Source organism: Tursiops truncatus, chromosome 1, assembly GCF_011762595.2.
Source record: "Tursiops truncatus isolate mTurTru1 chromosome 1, mTurTru1.mat.Y, whole genome shotgun sequence".
Classification (NCBI taxonomy): Eukaryota; Metazoa; Chordata; class Mammalia; order Artiodactyla; family Delphinidae; genus Tursiops; species Tursiops truncatus.
The window spans coordinates 574367-594561 of record NC_047034.1 but is presented as its reverse complement, the minus strand read 5'-3'; the positions used below and the strand labels follow the sequence as shown (position 1 = coordinate 594561).

Sequence of the window (20195 nt, the reverse complement as noted above, 5' to 3'; positions counted from 1 at the left end):
GGCAACCCTTTTTATCTGCTGTGTGTACCAGACAGCCTAGTGTCTGACTGCACTCAGGTGATGACTGTCACTGTTGTGTGGATGTGCTCAACTTTCCCCCACCAGAGAGGGGATCTGAGCCCAGAGGACACTGTCTGAGGCCCCCTCCCTCACAGGGAAGGGATGCACTGCCGACCCTGGTCTGGTCTCTACTCCTGGCCTGTGCGGCCCCCTGGAGGGGGTCGGCCGTGCACTGTGAAATCCTGTTTCTGTGGTGAGGGCTAATAGCCACAGGTGTTCTCGAGGCTCTTCAGATCCCCACTTGTTGCAGTTTGCTAGTGTGTCGACAGCTCTAAAATATGTGAGTTAATATTTTGGTTTCTGTGGGAACAGAGAGAGAAAGCTAAGAACAAAGGAAGTCCCTAACCTTTTGTGGAATTTACTTAGCAGAAAAAGTTTTTCCTTACGCTACTTAGGTCCTGAGTATCTGTTTCCTCTTAAGAGGTGAGGTCTGGAGAGTCTCACTAACCCCTTGGCAAGGGTTTTGATTCACAACCTAGTCTGAATAAAATTAAAATAACTGCTACCCACATAGGCTGCTGGACGGTGATATTTCCCAGGTGACAAATCCACCTCTTCCCAGGCTGTGGGCCTGGAAGGCTTGATGCTGAGGAGGCATGACGATGGCCCTAACGGGATGGCGGGACCCACTACCCTGCAGAGCCTCACAGCCCCGGGGGCCACGCTCAGGCCGCACTTGGAATCGTCTGCGCAATGTCAGGGGCTTCTGCAACTTTGTGCACCGTGCACGCCAGTGCAGACCTGAGACTAAGTGAAAGTGTGTGTTCAATGTGAGTGACGTGACCCCTGGCTAGAGCCACACGCGTTAGAGCAGCTCATCGTCCTTGGTCACCGTCACCTGGCGTGTGAAAGCTGCCTGGAGAAGACGCCGCAGCCTGCAAGTGTGCTTACGGATCATAGGGCTTTACAGATGGCCTTTAAACACGAAGGGCTTGCCTTGGGTATTTCAGGGAAACTTTAGTACATTCCGATATTTCCTTCTACAGTAAGTACATTGTACTTATTCAGAAGCTGGGAATATCCATAAAGAACAGGTACAGGCCTGCATAGAAAATAAGAGCTGTAGAATTCCAGTAATGTTTGGGCAGCGTGGTCTATAGATATAGCAGAAGATGGGTCTCTTTCTACCATTTGAAATACAATGAGATGGACCAGAATATGTGCAGTAGCATTCAATCATCTCCTTTCTACGTGCAGTATTAAATTGGTAGGGTCGTTACAATCTGGCAGTGAGGTTCTTCAGAAATATTTACAGTGGAAACGGGATTATAAGTACCGTATTTCTTGACTTTCCTGTTTTGTTTTTTTTTCCCCATATGTATTAAGTACTTGGTAAAGACAAATCGAGGAGTAAAGGAAGATGAAGTTAGCTGTAAGTTAATACTTTTAATGCTGTTAGAATCTGGCTTGGAGGTGTCCTCTGGCACACACGGCTGCTTGGTGGATGTACACTTGCCCAGCACCAGTCGTGCTTTCAGCATTGTTCTGATTCAGAATGTCTGTAATCACCCAGCTGCAGCTGACTGGCCGTGTACTGTGGATGTTCCTTCCACTGAGGATGTTACAGGTAAACTAGACCATGTCTTTTTAAAGCAGGACTTTCTAAACTGGCTCGTTTCGATGCCCCGGCCTGGGCTCCAGGGCCCGTGTATGTGATGAGGTGGCCCTCCCTCGGCCTGTTGCGGGCATCACCGACCTTATGAGACGTGGGCCTGATCCAGTCACCAGCCCTGCCCGCAGAGAGCTTTCTTGGCTGATGGCAGAGGAGTGTGGAAAGGAGCCCCCGTGTCACTGCGTGAAGTGGGGAAGGACACGGGGGCCTCCAGGAGCAGCGGCAGCCCCGGCGGCCACAGGCAGCGGTTCTCCCCCGGGCCTCCAGGTGAGAGCCCAGCCAGCAGACACCCGGTTCTGCCCGTGAGAACCTGAGCAGGGCACAGCCAGGCTGATGGTAGGGCAGCAGCAAGAGAAAATGAATATAGTTGGACGTCTGGTGATATTAAGGGAATACTCATTTTTTAGATACAGGGAAGAGCACCTAACGCAGGCCTCAGCATCACTGTGCCCTACTGTCACACCTCTGCGTAAATCGTGAAAGCTTTTATTCCCCCCCGCCCCCACGTGTATCTCCAAATTGTTCAGGATCCCCAGATACATTACTGGAACGGTAAGACTCAGAAAGATCCTTTTCAGAGCTGGAGCCCACTAGGCTGCCCTTCCAAGTTCCCCGAGAGCCCCAATCATTTGCATTATGAGGGTGCTCTTCCCTGCAGGCAGAAGGCTTAGGAAGCCTGAGTGCGTCTGAGACGAGTATAGGGAAGGATTCTCAAACTCCAAACGTCGTAGAACGATTGTCCCCAGAGCTCAGGTAGCGTCCAGGTCTGGGCCAGGTCTGCGGCAGGTCCTCACTGCAGCCACACCCACGCTCCTCAGAGCTCGGGCCTCTCCCAGGAACACGGAAGTGAAGTAGGAGGTTTACCCGGAGGCTTTCCCATCGCTGCAGCGTCAGGCCCATTTTGGTCTCGGTGTGGCCACGTGACGTGGTTCGTTCCTTTCCCTTGGGCCCAGCTTCCAGAGCTAAGATTTTATTTTAAACTTGGTCAGAAAAGTTTGGTTTTAATTATCTGCCTTCCTGAACTCCCGATAACTTCACGTTAAAAGCTTTCGTGGGGGGTTTCCTAGCCAGTCTCTGGTGTTCGGAGAAGTCTCCACATTTCACAAATCAAAGCCAGCCCTGTTCCGTCCCTTCCCAGGGTTTCCATCTGAATTCATGGTGCTCTTCGCTCTGTTCTTTTATTAGAAACAGGCCCCAACCCATGAGATTGTTATGGGAGAATTCAGGAGGTATGAGAGGAAGGAGCCTGCTTCTTGGTTTTGGAGCATTTTTTAAATTATGGTGCGTCTGGCTCGTCTTTCTTTTTACTTTCTGTTTTCTGTGTTCGCTTTGGTTTCTAAAGTCTCTGCTGCTGCAGGCCCCATTTACAATATCTGTGGCCCCCAGTTGGGCCATAAAAGCTGTGAAAGTAATTCCTTCTCTGAGCCGTTTGCCTCTAGCTCAGACACACCAGAGAGCCCGGCCTCAGTGGCCATCAGGCGTTTGTTTTCAGTGGCGGCAGAGCAGCAGTCTCCAAGCAGAAGGTCCTCCTGAGACGTCCTGACTAGAGCACGTGCCACGGGACGTTGGTCTTAACCTGTAGGCTGCGTAGAAGGCTCGGGCCTCTCCTAAAATAAACGGCGTCACCATGGGCAGATGCGCCGTTCAGACCCGGCTCGAGAGTGGAGTGAGAGTCACTGCCCCACGTCCACGGGGGGAGCTTGCAGGGAGAGATGGGCCTTTCCCAGAACACAGGCGAGGGGAACCCCGCTCCTGGCCTCCGAAGGGCGCAGATTGGCTGGGGCCCCAGGCCCTGTGTTCTGGGGCTTCTCCTCAGTCGCTGCCCATGGGGCCGACTCTCAGGCTCCGCTCTGGAGGGTCTTCGATGTCCTTCCCCAGCCTCTGACGCTGTCCTTTACTGCCCCCCGCCCCGGCGAGACCACGTAGGCAAGCCCGCACTGCCCCGCCCCCTGCTCTCCAGACCCACTCCGTGCTTTCCCTGCAGGGACGGAGTCAGCTCTTCAGACTGAGACACAGTGTCCGGGTGATGGTGAACTGTGCTCAGTTTGAGTGACAGGAGGAGGAAGAGGGAAAATGGAAGTTAAGTCTCCACCAGTTCAGCCACTCTGCTTCTTTTACCCAAGAAACCCAAACTTTCTCTCCCTAAATCTAACCACTGTTTGTCAAACACCAGATTATCTAGGATATCAAGAAACCAAGCAAACCAGTAGTTTCTGGAAGTATGATCTAAATACCAAAGCCATTTTATCAGAAGCTGGGGATTGAGTCCCAGGTCCCGTACACTTTTAACCCACTTGCCCTCTGGCCTCCAAGAACTGTCTTCTCAGGCTAATTTCTGTTACGATGAGAACACCATCTCCTCCAGAAATCCCAGGTGTCTTCCTTCTTTGAAATGGTACTGTTTGCTTCATGGCAAACAGTGCTACCTCTACAACCTACAACCGTGCTACCTCTATGGCCCCAAATCTTGTTTTCTGAGACTCTCACTCTTCTCTAAGGAGTTAGGTCACCTTCTCGGGACGTGGCTAAGGCGAGTCCTTGAAGGCAATGATAAAAAGCCCGAGGGTTCCAGAGGGCTCCAGGATTTGGGGGGGTGGCGCGGAGGGGGAGTACTAGAAGGATGGAGGGCGGGCTTGGAGGGACCCCTGTTTCCTCTGACACCTGGATCAGGTGACAGTCTACTCGTCACAACACCTGATGAAAGTTCATCCCAAAGAACTTGATAACACGCATCTTACATGCCTGAAGAGTACAACAAACAGCAGACTGTCCTGTTTGCTTTCAATTACCCCTGGCAGGTAGAGATAGGAGTGCCGCTCTTGGGCAGCCCCCGTAGGACGCACCGCCCTCCAGGCTGGCCTCTGGGGAGGGCTTGCCTGGGGCTGCCAGGACCCCGTGGGCTTTTTCTGATTGCTGCGTGGCAGTGCTAACCTATTTTCTGTGTCTTTAAGTTTTTGCCTGTTTGTATCTTGCATCAGCCTCCTCAGTAGAGGCCACTCAGTGTCACTGCATGCGATGCTGCCCTGTGAGAACTTCCGCTGGTGCGATGATGGCATCAGCAGCTCCGCAGTACTTCCAGGCCATCCCGAGTGGGAAAGGTTAGTTACCCGGTGCTCTGATAGGAGTCGGTCAGTGGAGATGAGTAGTACGCTTTGATACTACAGAATGGCTCAGACTGAGGCCTGGGAGAAGCCAGATTTCCCTGCCTTAATGAAAGGAAGATCTCTTCACTTAGAGAGGCCGCTGCCAGCGTCGGCACAGCAGACTGAAAGCTGGACATGTAGTAAAATCTCCCCCCACGAATCACATTCTTACAGAGAGGATGTTACCGCACCCTCAAGTGAGATCCCACAGTTGGGCACCACCGAGTTGGTAAACAGACACGTCTGTCGGTCACGTCGCCAGGCCCCCGTCTGCGCCCTGGGCACAGGTGTGCTTGGATTTCTGTGGGAGAAGACGACCAAGGCGTGGGGCAAGCTGGCGAGGTTGTAAAGGGGTCGTTCTCCGTGCCTGGGGAGGGCGTGGGAGGCTCCCAGAGGCTCTCCCATGGGGGCGATGGAGCGTGAGAAAGGCCATTCTGCCCAGAAGCCGCGGGAGAGTGGACGGGAGCCTGTGAGCTCAGTTCCCCCCCTGCCCCACCCCGGTCTCCCAGGTCCTGAGTTAACTTGCTGCTCGAACCAGCAGCAGCCAGTGTGGTGCGTTTACAGCTGCGAAGTGAGGTGGAGCTGGCAGGGCGTTGAGGAGTCACTGGTCTAGATGTCAGAACAGAGACTGGTTCCCAGGCCCAGCCGATGCTGAGGCTGGCAGGCCCCTTCCCGAAGGCTGAGCTGTTGGCTGGGTGTTTGGTGAGCAGTGCAGGCCCTGAGGGCGTCACTGGGAGTGAGGCGATGGCCAAGCCGCAGGGAGGGGGGTGCGGGGAGACCTTGGATGTGTGTGTGTGCGCGTTTCCCGAGCATCATCTTCTCGTCCATTTCTGCCGGGAAGGGGCCCCCGGACTCCCCGTCTGCCCCGCGCTGCTCAGACGGGCCCATCGGCACTGCTCTCACACAGCTTCTCTGCTGCCCCTCCTCGGGGCCTCCCCTACGGGCCCTGCTCTCCGCGGTCCTTCAGTTCAGTAGGGCCCCTGGCGTTGCCTGGGATGGAGTCCGGCCTCAGTTACTCACGGGTCTGGGGCGTGTCCCATTGGGCAGTCCCCCTGAGCTGTGAATGCCCCCCACGCCCCCCGGGCACCCCCAAGGCCAGCTCTCAGCACAGAGCTGGCAGGTGGGCATGGCCACCGGGGGAAACCTCAGCACCACTGAGCACACTGGAAGCGTTTTTATATATTAAGTAATTCTTGAGACGTGGCTAAAATTTAGTTTCTTTTTTGACAAAAGTCTTCAAGTCAGAGAAAAACAACCCTTAGTTAATGTTGGTAAAAGCAGTGATTGATGGGATATTATAAATGTGAGACAGGAGAATTCCTGAATCCCAGACTCACACGTTTTAGGGTGCCCGATTCCAGTGTAGGAGAACGTTACAGACACGGCGCACGGTCTCTCACCGATTCCTCCGCCTCAGATGGGACACGTCTTCACATTAAAAAGCCCATGGTTAGTGGTGCTTAACCTGGGCTGCATGATGGGTCACCTGGGGGACTTTTTACAATTCATGGAAGAAGGCCCAGCTCTAGGCCTGTGGAGGGAGAACTTCCCAGAATGAGGTTAGGCTGAGGACGTTTTGGAAAAGCCCACGAGAGGACTGATGAATGGAAGCCCCGGGTTCAAGACAGAAGTCCACGGGGAAAAGCCACCTTGCAGCGAGGTCACCTGGTTGGTCCCTCCAGCCAGCAGTGCTGGCGCTCTGCCCCCCTGGGCAGCTTCAGGGTGTGGTATGTGGGGCCCTCACGCGGTGTGACCTTCAACAGAGCAGTGTCCCCAGGCGACGGCCAGAGGAGCAGGGGTTCGCTGCTTCTGTTAGGTAATCGGGCCTGGTTTCTCGTCTTCCTTCTTTTGTCTGCCCTTGAGGATTTTGTTATTCTTTAACACCTCAAAGGAGGGAAAAAAAAATACATTTAAATCAATTGAGGTTTTTTTTGGCCTCAGTTCTTTTTATAAAAAAGTGGAGATAGAGGGTAAAGGTCATCTGTGATTAAAAATAAATGTAAAAGGCATAATCATTGTTGTTTGCAGCGACCATAGGTAGCCGAGCTCAGAGGTCAAATCTGTAAACTCCTTTCTTCTGAGATCTCAGTACTTTGTTACTCTTTTCGTTTTTTTACCACCATCCTAGGGGTGGGTGTGGGCCTTTCCCCCGCTCTCCTCTCCCTTCACTAGGGACCTGGGAGGAAGTGGGGACCGTCCTGGACCTTCACAGCCATGGATACCGTGTTCACACGGGCAGGGCCGAGGGTGTGAGTGGAGGGAGGTGGGTAGAATGGACGCTGAGATCCAGAGAGGCAGCCTGTCACACAGGCCCAGGCAGTCCTGGGACACAGGACGGCTTGGTAGGTGGCAGGGCGGGTGATCATTTCACACGTTGCTGGACTCCAGTTTAATGAGATGTGCTCCCAAAGCCTCAAGTCTCGCAAGTTATGGGCACAGGCGTGGGCGCTTAGCCGAGGAGCCTTTTCTCACACTGTGAGGCTGCACCCCTGTCTTCAGCCGTGAAGCTGAGATGTCTGATTTGAAGAGTACATTTGTAAACGGAAATAATAAATGTCAGTCCCTTGCTAATGCTGATTTTTTTGTTTGTCTCTTGTTTCTCCAGCATGAACGACTTTCTAGGTAAGACCTTGCCTGCCTCACACTCGTGAGTAGACGCATGTGTGGTTGCACGTGGTTTTGCCTAGTGTAACAGCCTCTCTCCATCCTCCCGTCTCATTTCCACAGCCCCACAGTCACAAGCGGCTCCCTTCGGCCCCCGCACGGGCCCCTCTGTCCAGTCACGCTGCATCCCACCTCCATGTTGGTTCCCTGAGCACCGTGCCCGCTCCCCCCAGCCAGGGCTAGGGAGACATTAGTGTCCTCACCTTCGTGTAGCGTACAGGTGACTGGACAGGCCGTCTCAGGGGCGGGATGGAAGTACAGAAGGGCACTCAGGGCAGAGGAGAGGCCAGCCTGACTGGCTGGTTCAGGGAGCCTGACACTGTTCCCTGTACCCACATGGGGCCCAGGAATAGTTTATCCAGTGAACCAAAGACCTGCTTTGCAGTTGCTGAAAAGTTAAGCATATCAGAGTTTGGGGAATGATCCTCTGTAATTTTTCACCTAGTACCTAAGGGTACAAAATTGATCTTGCTGAAGAATAAAATAAAATAATAGAGACTGGGACTTCCATGGTGGCGCAGTGGTTAAGAATCTGCCTGCCAATGCAGGGGACACAGGTTCGAGCCCTGGTCTGGGAAGATCCCACATGCTGCAGAGCAACTAAGCCCCTGCGCCGCAACTACTGAGCCTGCGCTCTAGAGCCCACGCGCCGCAGCTACTGAGCCTGCGCTCTAGAGCCTGTGAGCCACAACTACTGAGCCTGCGCGCCTAGAGCCCATGCTCCACAACAAGAGAAGCCACTGCAATGAGAAGCCTATGCGCTGCAGCAAGGAGTAGCCTCTGCTCGCTGCAACTAGAGAAAAGCTCGCGTTATTTTATTATTATAAAATAATAGAGAATGTGGAGCCAGAGTTTGAATCTCCCATTTTCCACTGTTCCTCTGATGACGAAATTAAGAGGAGATTGGGAAGATGTAGTTACAGGATACCATAGGGCAAATGAGTTTCATAATTTGTTTAATAATTGAGCTGGTTCTACCTTATTAATATATTTTAAAATTTACAAACTTGCATGTATTCTTCCTTTGCTTGCCCTCTCACCAAGCACCAGCTTAGGATAAATATAATTTCCAACTAACCCAGCAGAAAATTCGCTTTGCAAAATTGGTGGAGAGTGGTGTTTTGTTTGCTACAGTTAATTTCTTGTGAACTCTGTTACATTATAATGACCATTTGTGAAAATAAATTTCCCTGCAGACTTCAAAATATGCTATAAAACTGTAGCAGTTAAAACAGTGAGATTCTAGAACACAGTCGACAGCCCCCAAAAGTCATGTATGACTTTCCAACTCAGTGGAGAAAGAATCATTCTAATTACGTAAAATTTAAAATCTCTGCTATTAAAAGAGACAAAAAGGAAAGTAGGGAAAAACATTTTTTGCAACCTATGTTAGATAGTTTTAAAAGCCCCCGTGTATGTAGGATGCTCCTGCAATATAATGAGGCAAAGATTAACAAAGGCTATGAATAGGCCCTTCAGAAACTAAGGTAAATAATCAAAGGTATTGAACCTCCATAATGATTTTAAAGCATTAAAATGAACAACAATAAGATATTTCTCCTATTGGATTGAAAAGTTTTAAACCTCTCTAGAGGGCAGTATGGTAACATATATATCTGCATTTAAAATATTATTTATCTCTTGACCAAACAGTTCCACTGCTAAGATTTTATCCTAAGAAAATAACAAATACACTAAGATTTACAGACAAGTCTTATTGTAGCATTATTTACAGTAGCTAAAAAATTTCAAACAATATGTGTCTATCAATAGAGGATTAAACTGTCAATACAGCCATACGGTGGAAGGCTACGCAGTCATTTTTTTTTAACGAGGCAAATGTGTTTTTACTTACATGGTGAGATGCCTGCAGTCGTGAGTGCGTAGGCATAGGGGAGAGACCACAGAAGGTATTCTCTGGTTTTATTTACAGAAATATTTATTTTGACATCCCTGTTTAACATCCTGCAAGGATATGAACTGAACTGTTGGTAGAGATTGTTCCTTGGGCAGGACCGTGGGGTGACTTTCACTTTCTATTTTAGACACTTTAGTTCCAATGCTTAAACTGTTCAACATGCATGTATTGCTTTTGCAATCAGGAAAGTCAATAAAGAGATTTCTATTTACAAAAGATTTTTTAACTATGAGAAGGAAAAGAATGCAGTAGAAAATGTTGTAGGACTGAGCACCTCTGTGAGGAAAAGACAGCCCTTGGTGTCATCAGCAGCTTTGCCCCCACCCCTGCTCAGCCTCTTCTGGTACCTAGTCCACCCCCACCCCCACCCCCGCGTGGCCCCTGCAGGACAGGAACGCGGGCGGAAGCTCCACAGCTGGGGCTCTTCACACCGCCCGGTTCAGGGGTAGAGCCCTGGAGGGCTGGTTTGCACGTGGCCCTTCCGTGGGCCGCCTTTTAGCTTGGAAAGAGCAGAGTGCCAGAAAGCTAGGAGCCAGTGTGAAGGACCAGGGTGCCAGTCATCCGTCCACTTAAGCAGGAGGTCAGCTGAGAGGCCCTTGACTCATGGACCAGTCAGTACTGGGACGAAGCCACCGTCCGCCCCGAAAGTGCAGTCGCTACGAGACATGAAGTCCTGTCACAGGTGTGGCGTCCAGAGGAGAGGGTGCAACGCGAGCTGTCCCGGCACCGGGTGGCGCCCCCGACACCTCTGGGGGTCCAGCCGGCCTGCTGAGCCCAGGTTGCCACCCTCACCCACCCCTGCTTGCAGCTCCAGGCCCGTGTGTTTCTGGCTCATTGGCACTTCATTGGAACCATTTTCTAAGAGCCACTGAGATCCCAGAAACTTCTGCGTTTAAAAGCATGCTCTTGAGGGAAGCTGTTTGGCCCTAAGCTAATTTGAGAAGCTCTGCGCTTGCCGTCGGCACACAGCCACACCACCGACCTCCCGAGTCAGCTCCATGCTGGGTGGGTGCTGGCCTCCTCCCCCGAGCAGTGCCCTCGGCAGGCGGGGAGGCCCGGGCCCGTTCTGGCCAGAGCGCTCAAGCACATCTTAGGAAAGGCGCCCACCGCCCTTAAGCATCACCTCCCTCCACCTTTTCGTTCTCGGAAGCCACTTGTACCTTTACTGTGTCTCCCACAGGTTGGAATTGGGAGGCAGTGACGCCAGCAGCGAGCGGGCCTCGGCCAGAGCCCGCCGGGAGGCCCGCGAGGCCCGCCTGGCCACCCTGAGCAGCCGCGCGGGGGAAGACAGCAGCAGGGACTACAGAAAGGTGGGGGCTCCCGGGTCCCCGCGCAGGGGTCCCCTCCACTCGACCCTCCTGCCTCTTCCTTGCTGAGAGGCGGGAGGGAAGGTGCTCCAGCGACAGATGCTAACGGCCAGCACATTTACCCCCCTCTCAACCAGCTGAATGAAGACCCCTTCACGTATTGCTCTCAGTGCAGTAAAAATGCGCCTAAGTCAGATATTTAGAGGTGTAGGAAAAAGTAAGGGTTAGGAATTGTGGAAAGGGAAATAAGAGTAATGCTGGTTGCCTGGGCCCGGAGAATCACTTGATGGACTCTGATATTTTTAACAAACACGTGCTTTTAATGAGGTCCTGTGAACGTCAACCAGATACTTCTCGGCAACGGTAAATAGTAACAGTCTGGTTTGGGGGGTTTCCATCATTTTATGGTGGGTTGCCTTTGGTTCTTGAGGGAGAGAACCCAGCTCCAGGGACGGCTCAAAAACCTGCCCTTTCAAGTGCTTAAGATGCCAGGAAAAAACTTTTTTGTTAAGAAAATGTTTTGTTGAACAGAACTTGGCTAAGATGGATACACAGGAGGGCGGCTCCAAAAGGAAGCCTCTTTTGTGTGGGAGCCACGTCTTTAAGCCATGCGCATGCCCTCCCTGCTGGAGGCGGTGGACGGCCTTCCCTGCCCCACCCCACCTCCTGGGCAGTAACACTGTTGGCAGTGGAGCACCATTTGTGCTCAGCACCTGGGACCTCAGGGTTCCAGCGGCAGGAGAGCCAGAGCCCTTGGCTGAATATCCTCTGTCCCTGGGCCCTTCTGTCTTCCTGCTCCGCCCACAGGGTGGGGACCTGACTCCCTCCTCTCCCTCCCCCAGCTCTACGAGAGCGCCCTGACCGAAAACCAGAAACTGAAGACAAAACTTCAGGAGGCCCAGCTCGAGCTGGCAGACGTGAAATCCAAGCTTGAGAAGATGGCCCAGGTGAGGAGGGGGAGAGGGGAGGGGGCGAGGTAATCAGGTCAGCCCTCCCCCTCCCAGAGATTTGGTTTGGGGTTCGCACCGCGTTGAACTTAAAATTGGAAACTGATGGTCCAGTGGACCGTTCCTGGCCCCCGAGTGCTGGTAATTACTCTTACGGGTCATCTGCTCATTTCTTAGCGGAGAGCGTGGGCCAGCGTCAGGGCTTGGTCGTGGGCAGTGTGTGCCTCCTGCCTTGTCGGTCGTGGTTTGGTCACAGCAAACCCGGGACGAAGGTGTCATTGGGACGTTGGGTTGTGTCCTGCAGCACCCGTGCCGGAACAAGGAACCAGATAAAGCTCTTCCTCTCGCTGCCAGGCCTGGTTCAATTAGCGGCACAGAGCGGGCGGTGCACTCATCGCCCGGGAGACAGACCCTCACTGAAGGCTGGCGCGAGCCCTGTCTTGGGTTATTGCTGGGTCAGCAGGAAGCCGCCTGGAGGCCTGGGGATGAGAATTTGGACTGTCACCGGGAAGCTCAGATGAAGACCAGAGCTGGCTGTCGGTTCCACCCCAGGGTGGGATCCAAAAGCAGAGACGAAAGCGCTGGGATCGACGGCAGTGAGCATGTGGGGCTCGGGCCAGTGCCTTCCCAACACCCCCGGGCAGGCAGGGGTGCTGGCGCCCGAGGGGCTGCGCTTTCCTGAAGGGCTCGGCCAGCGCAGAGTGGGCCTGTCCTGGGAGCTGCCCGTCCGTCATTGTCATCGTGGAAGGGCCCCGCCTGGTTGTGGCGGCCGGGGCCAACTTGGTCCTGAACCAGCACGGGCTGGTCCTGCCAGGAGCCACGGCCCGCCCGCCCCGCTCCCTCCTCTGCAGAAGCCCCAGCAGTGCATCCTTTGAGCTTTGGGGCCTCGGCTTTGGAGTCGCGAGCCGGGGACACAGATTGCACAGCGGGCATCGAAAATAACCTCAGCCTTCTAGCCGCTGGGGAAGAGCATTGACTTTCTAGCCACCTGCTTTGCTGGGTGTGTTGGAATATACTGAGTTTTGCCAAATACAAGTTACTAGAATTCAGAAGAAACGGTGGTGCTACAGACCAAGCCTCTGCTCTTTACCAAAATTGGACCGTTCGGCAGGACAGTGGAGGGGAGGCCTGTCGACGCCACACACCCGTGTGGAAACAGTTAGCACGTGCACACACGGCGTGTTCCCATGAAAGGTCCATCCGAACTCGGAGGGGTTAGGGTTAAGACAGGGCAAAACAAAATAAGTTCTTTGTCGAAGAGAACTAGTTAAGTTCTCTTTGTGTAGGTGAACCAAGTAGTGAAATCGGCACGGCTTCTACGCTGCTCAGGCTTAGGGAAGAGAGGCTTGTGGTGCAGACAGGCCGCGGCTGTGACCTTCAGAGCAGATGGTGAGAGCCCAGGACTGGAGCCAGAAATCCCAGTTTACTGCCAGTTCCAGCTAGTCCTTAATTTTTTGAAAAAGAAACCTCCTCAGTAAGACCAGCGTAATTTCTGTACTTATTAAATGTTTCCATGCCTGGTACTAGGCATAAAGTCGTCACTCTGTCGTCATTAACTATCTATTGATTGTAAGAAATTCTGCCCAAAAGGGACTCAGGGGTCACTTCCCTGCCCTTTTTAAGAGTCGTTCCCTGAAGCTGTTCTCTGCTTTGTAGCTGTGGCGGCTAAATGTTTTTAGCTCCTCTCAAAATTTATGTTAAAAGTAGAAGGTGATCCAGAATAAAGTTCTAATCTTACCTGGAAGCCCAGGGGATAAAACAGTGAAAGTTCTGTTCAAAGCAGGGCAGGTCCCGTGAATGGACCCCTGAGAGGCTCTGGCAGCCCGTCCTCCCTGAAAATCACAGCCTCGGTCCCCAAAACAGAAGGAGCAGAGCGGGAAGGGGTCACTCAGAAGAGTGCCTGGCGCTCAGGCTTTACAGGAGGAAAGGCACTTTCATTTCCTCTGGGCCTGAGATTCGAGAAAGAGGTGAGGGAGGGGCGGTGAGGGGGGAGAAGATGGTTGGCCTTGAAGTGTGTGTGTGTGTGGGGGGGGGGGGGGTGTGTGTGGTAACGCCTCTGCACTTGTGACCGTGTCACACTCCTGGGAGCACTGCTGCTGCCTCCACTCCCGGTGGGGATTCTGTGAACTCGGAAGGGCGGCGACTTCGTCTCTGTGACATCAGGACCCGTGGGTTGGGCCACATGTCGGGGCGCCCGGTGGGGCTGGACTAGACGGGCCCTCTGGCCCTGAGACACTCCAGTAACAATGTGTTCCTTCCGTTTGCACCAGCAGAAACAAGACAAGACTGCCGACCGGTCGTCGGTGCTGGAGATGGAGAAGCGGGTGCGTGTGCGTGGGGGGAGGACACCGTCTGAAGGAGGCGGGCGCCTGCGCATCCCATCCCGGGGGGCGTCTCTCCTCTCTGCCTGACTCTGGAGAGCAGTTCGGTTGCTGGTGCTTCGGTCTCCTGAGAGCTCGGGGCGGGAGGGTCCTCAGGGGGCCGTCTGCGTCACCCTGGGAAAGCGGAACTGCGCAGGCTCGCCTGCCACGGCGTGTGGTCCAGGCCTCTGGACCCTTCCCGTCCCTTTGAACAGAGGGGGAGCTTCAGCAGGACCCTCTGCCCCAGGTCGAGGTCTCAGGACTCCAGCCCTAAGAAGAGCAGACATCCTGCTGGCCCTGACCGAGGTGGGGCAGCTCCGGGCCAACTGCTGACCCCCGCTGACCCCTCTCAGAGTGTCTTTCTGGGGTTGACATTCTCGGGTTGGGAAAACTCAGATTTATCGATGAACCCTAGCTTTGACTTGACCCTGGGCATGTAATGGGTTCCCATCTCCCCCGGTTGTGTTTAATTTGGAAAGCAGCTAAGTTTTATCCCCATGGCTTTGGGGTCCGGATAAGTTGGGGGTGGGGTGGGGGGCAGGGTTTTGACTCCTTTCCAAATCTGTCAGATGTTCAGCAGTTTGGTTGTGTTGAACAGGAGAGGCGAGCCTTGGAGCGGAAGATGTCGGAGATGGAGGAGGAGATGAAGGTATGGAGAGGCGCGCTTGCCGTGTGCCTGCACCCAGGCCTGCGGGCGGGTCAGGGCAGCCCGTGACGGGTGCGGGCATGGTGAGGACGAGGCGAGCCTGTGCGCGGCCCCTACCCTGGCTCTCAGCTCGCCCGGCGCCCCTGGGGCCCCTCACAGCCCCTCTGGGGACAGACGTGGCCTTTGGTGTAAGGGGATGTCGTGCATCAGGCTGGAGGCAGACCTGAGCGGAACTCGTAAGGTTTTCTCAGCAGCAGCTTCATCCCGAGGGAGGGACGGGTGAAAGTCCAAAGCCAGGTCCTCAGCTCCTGGCCCTGGGGGAGAGCCTGGGAAGCGGAGCCAGGAAGGCACGCGGGTGGAGCCAGTCCTCCATGGAGGGCAGGCTGGTTCTGCTGTTGGTCTCCTGCCCCGCCCTTGCCCCTGGAATATTCAGCCACATCTCCCTCCCCGGGGACGGTGACCATCGGGCAGCGCGTCCTGGGAGCCGCACTCGCGCTGCCCAGGGGAGGGGAGAGGGAGTGCATGTGGGAGTGCATGGACCCGGGCCTCAGGGCTGCAGCGCGTGGGGCCGCCGCGGTGGCTGGGTGCCGCTTGGCTGCTTTCCTCCCTCGGCGGATCTTCCCCCGTGAAACACATGCCTCTGGCTCCTGGAAGTGTGAGCAGAGCCCTCAGGCCAGGAGCCCTCTGCGAGAGACGTTTATTGCTCCCATGGCCTGAGAAGGTTGGTTCTTTACTGAAAAAAGTTGCTCAGGGCTCAACAAGGTCAAATGCCCGGAATCCTGTTGGTCTGCGTGGCTGCTGCACGCGGGAGGGGCAAGCCCTGTGCGCGCTCCACGCTCCCCATCCTGGACGTGCCGGGACGCCCACACGCGGTGTCAGGCAGTGCCGCCTACGTCTCGAGAACAGCCAGAAGCAAAAATAGCTGGTGGTTTTGCTTCTCCAGCTGCTGGTTTCTCTAGGCCCACCTCACCTGCCACTCAGAGCACGTTCGCAGGCTGGACAGGTCTGAATGGCAGGTCCACAGCTCACGGTTGTGCAGGGGCTCCTCCATTTTTGAAGACCTTGTGTTGTACTATCTGTTGGCAACTAACAGGATGCTCATTAAGAAATGGCCCAAACGCTGATCAGGAGCGTGGATAAGGCCCGAGCTGTTGCCTTGTAGGGTCCTTGAGGGCCCAGGCCGCCTCGTACCCTCCAGCCGGGAGGTGCCTTCTCATCCATTCAGCCCCACACGAGGGCCGGATTGCAAGCCGAGGGGGAGCAGCTGGGTTCCCCCCCACCCCCGATTCCCTCTCTGAGTACAGAGGCGCCAGGCACCCTTGGGGCCATGGGCTGGGGCAGGTGCGTCTTTCTCTCTGTCTCATCAGCCTCTCGGGCTGAGATTTCATGAACGAGGTCGTGAGTCCTTTTCTTTCCTCAATGGAGGTCAGGTACATGGAAGCTCGTGCCCCGCTCAGCCCCGGGTAGTGTGCTGGCCCACCTCAAATTCAGGCGGAGCCCGGCCATGACCGTCTAGGCCCCATACCAGTAGGTATACTGATTGAAAGCCAATCTTCTTTTAGTTAAAAAATTTCTTCATGAGTCAGCTGCCCTTGTTCTGCATTGCTAGTCGCAGACCCCTGGGGGAGAAGCTCCTGCCGGCTCAGCCCTGAGCACGTTCGCTCAGCTCGAAGCCCGGCCAGGTGAGCAGACAGCCCCGCTCCACCCGGGGACTGGGGGGGCCGTGCCAGCCGCCCGCCAGCCGACCTGGACCCTCTTTGGGGACAGAGGCTTCAGACGTACAGGCTCAAGCATCGTGAAGCTGGCGTGCTGGCTGCAGGAGGCTCGGGATGCTTGGTCAGCTCTCGGGCCCTGCACGCAGACAGCAGTCGTGGGGACACGCGTGGGCACTCGGTAGCCGGCCGCAGCACAGGTGCTGGCCGCACCCGGGCCCGGTTGAGCTGAGGGCGAGTGGAGCTGGTCCAGTTTGTACAGATGCTCAGCCCCTCCGGGAGTGGCCCACAGGGAGCAGGGGCTGTGGCCTCCAGTGAGCCCTGAGGAGCCAGGCGCTCAGGGACAGAGAGGGACTCGGGCCTGTTCCCCGCCTCCGGGAGCCGTAAGGTGGGCTCGCGCGTGGGGTGTGGGGCTCCGTGGTGGTGACACAGGCTGCGCCTTTCTGGTCTTTACTTGGGAAGGTAGGTGTTTATGGACTCTCCCCAGGAGAAGCGCACGCGGGCTGGGCTGGAGCGGGGTCGCGTCCCAGCCTCCGCCAGGCGTGCGGGTCAGCATGCCTGCGTCGGGCGGAGAGCTTTCCCGTGGCGCCTCCTCCCCTTGCCCCAGGCCCGCGCATGGGAGGAGATTGAGATGAGATTGCTCTCGGATTTTTCAATCTCCTTGCCCTGGCAGCCTGCCCGGCCACCCTGCTCTGTGCCCTCCCACCGCCTCCCCACCACGCCTTGTTCTCAGCCTCGCTCCCACGGCAGCTTCCTGCCTTTATGGCCACATTCTTCCCCCTCTGCCTGCCTGTGCACAAGTTCACCAGAATCGTCCTCCTAGTTTAACGTTAATTACCAGGAGGCAAGGACCGCTTCACGTAAGGACCGTGACTGCCTTGAAAGCTTCGGTCCAGTGTCGACCCAAAGAAGGGTGAGAGTCAGGGACTCTCCATTGGTTCTTAAATTCGGTCCCGCAGGCTGCCCCACGACCTTCTCTGTCCTCTCCCGGCCGCTGCAGGCTGCTCAGAACTGTGTGGCTACCCTCCCTTTTCCCACGGTGGCGATGCTGCCTCTGCGGGGAAAGAGATGCAGCCGTTTGTCTCTGCTTGTTTTTCCTTTTCACTGTTTTCATCTTCATGCTGCCTTTCATTTTCTTGCTTCTTTCACTCCCAAACAGCTATAACTCCTCCCATCTTTCATTTCTGTCCTTCCTGTCCACGTGGGCAGGAGAGACTTCCTCTGGTGCCCGGCGACCTGTCTGTAGTCACCACAGCCCACAGGATTGTCATCTCTGTCTGTGAAGCCCCGTTCGCATGACAAGACCGTTCTCTCTCCCAGAGCTTGTGGCCTCAGCTTCAGGGTCAGAGAACTCTTAGGAAGGACTAGTGACAGGAAGCAGGCCTGGATAGGACTCAGTTTATTGCCGGCTTTAGATCCTTCGTGGGACACGGGGATTGGGAAGCATGGCTTTGGGCGGGTTGTTCTGTTCCATTTGCAACACATGCTAACAGCTGGACTGGCAAGGGTATCGGTCACCGGTCCATTTTCGTTGGACACGATGCCCTCCACCTTTGTGCAGAGCTGTGATTCCACGCAGGAGGCTGTCTGTGGCAGCTTTAAGTAGCTCCCAGCCTCTCTGTGACCCGGGCAGAGACAGTATAATCTGCCATGGGTTCCCTGGTGCATACCCTCCCGGAGCAGGTGGGGGCAGGTGGGCAGTTCTTGATCCTGGAACAGGCGTCCGGGCAGCAGAGGAGGCCTGGCGATGATACTTCCAGGAAAGGTAGAGGGTCTTCTGTAGGTGCGCCTCCCACAGAAAACACTTCAACAACAGGCCCTCTCTTCTTTGCCTCGTTCCATTTTTTTAAATGAGAAATAAAGGAGGTAATAGAAAGACACAGAAAGAAAACAAGTGGGAGTAGGGGGCCAAGTATGGGGGGGCGGAGGAGAGGAGCGGAGAGCAGGGCAGCAGCTGGACTTGGGAGAAGCTCCGGGCGCCCTGGGCCGCGCGCCCCCCCCCCCCCCCCCATTCCTCTGGCCTCTCTCCTTTCCCTTCTTGCATGCGAACTAAAAGCAAAAACAAAACGTCAACAAAATGTCAACGTGATTTCTTTGTCCCACTTTTCTCTCCTCTGGTCCGTCTTGTCTCTGTCTGCTTGTCTGTCCCTCGTGTCTCACTCTCTGCAGAACCTCCACCAGCTAAAACAGATTCAGACCTTGAAGCAGATGAACGAGCAGCTGCAGGCCGAGAACAGGGCCCTGACCCGGGTTGTGGCCAGACTCTCGGAGGCCATCGAGGGCTCGGACCCCCAGGGGCTCTAGGCCTGCCCCCTCCTCCCCTCCTCCACTCCAGGCACGTTCCCTCTTGTTGTTGGTCCCGGGCTCTGCGCTCGGCCCCCAGAGCCTGCACGCGGGTTCCTGTGAAGGTCGGTGGTCTGCAGAGGCGGCATGGGCCGGGGCGACCCAGGGCCGGGGCCTGGCCTGGGCTGCCGTTGGTTTGATGAGACTCTTCCCCTAGAGACGGAGCGCAGGTCACTCAGCCAGACGGGTCCACGCCTGCTTGTGTGTGGACGCGCACACGTTTCTGGGGGGAGGTCAGGGTCTCGATCAACAGCAATCCAAGTGCAACCTAGTCCCTGGAGCAGTCGGGTTGCGCCTGGGGTGACGGTGACCAAGGGCAGGGGCCACACATTCCAGACACCTGGGGGCTTGAGCACATTTGTGCCAGACACCCCTCAGAGGCAAAGGCCCGGGTGTCTGTTCAGAGCTCCCCTGCTGGTTCTGTTGTGCAGCTGGGCTGAGAACCGCGGCCCCAGGACCTGACAAGAACGAGCGCTGGGGGGGCACTGACCCAGCCCCGCTCCGTCCACCCCCTGCTGGGTCTTTCCATCCCTCTCCCTTCTTGGTGGGTGTTGCCCTCCTCCTTGTCACAGATCTGGGCCTGGGGATGTGCCCTCCCACGGCCAAACCCCCAGCCCCACTGCCAGCAGGGGGCTTGCCGAGGAGGCGGCAGGGGAGCGGGGGCTCGTCTTCACCGGAGAACCAGAAAATGCATCTTCTGCACTTGACGCCTGTCCCTGGATGTGGGTCTGCAGACAGGCTCGCAGGTGTGGCTCGTTTTCTCACCGCGGCGGCGTGAGGGGTCCTCACTGCTGAGCGGTCTCACTCTCTGATACGAGTTTTTAATTTGTAGCAACAATCCAATTAGTCCTGACCCAGGCCTGTTCTTCTTTGTGCCCGTTTGCTGTGTCTTCGGGGTCAGTAGCTGGCAACTAGTACCCACTAGATCTGAAGCACCCGAATTACTGTCGGGTGGAGCGGATATCCTGCTGGAGACGCTATGACACAGAAACTTGAGAGGGAGGTGGCCCGCGGCCCCGAGCAGCCTGCCGGCCCTCCTCGTGACAGCACGTCAGGGCCAAGCTTCACGCCAGGAGATGAGCCAGCTTTGACCTGGGGCGGACGGGGCCCCCGGAAGATGGCCCGGTTTTCTCGGTTTCCTCCTGGTGGGGAGAGCGTGAGATCAGGAGGGCTGGTGACCCTGGAGGCGGCTGTCGTCTGAGGGCCTGTGCTGAGCCCTGTACTCGCCCTTTCTCATTTATTCCCCATAACAGTCACTTTTCCTATGGGAAAAACCAAGTCACAGAAGAAGTAACTTGCCCGAGGTCACTTGGAGGGTACGGGGCGGGCAGGCCAAGGACATCAGGCTCCGGGCCGGCTGCGCACCCACCGCCTGGCAGCCCTGGCGTGGGGCGAGGGGGCAGCCTGCGGCCCCTCAGTGCCGACTCCTCAGCAGGGCCACGCAGAGAGGCCCGCCCGGGTCACGGAGAAACCCACAGAAGGC

At 55.6% G+C, this 20195-nt stretch overlaps 1 protein-coding gene across 21 annotated transcripts in view; it reads left to right on the top strand.

Moving 5' to 3' along the window:
* PPP1R12B (protein phosphatase 1 regulatory subunit 12B) overlaps positions 1–20195 on the top strand; it is a 211001-nt gene that overhangs the window by 172408 nt on the left and 18398 nt on the right. For 16 of the 21 annotated variants that reach the window (XM_033843065.2, XM_073797947.1, XM_073797838.1 and 13 more), the window contains 5 exons: positions 7421–7437; positions 10578–10707; positions 11547–11651; positions 13922–13975; positions 14610–14660. In XM_033843065.2, the coding sequence (XP_033698956.1) occupies positions 7421–7437; positions 10578–10707; positions 11547–11651; positions 13922–13975; positions 14610–14660 (357 nt within the window). The other 5 variants (XM_033843002.2, XM_073798112.1, XM_073798236.1 and 2 more) reach the window with 5 other exon arrangements.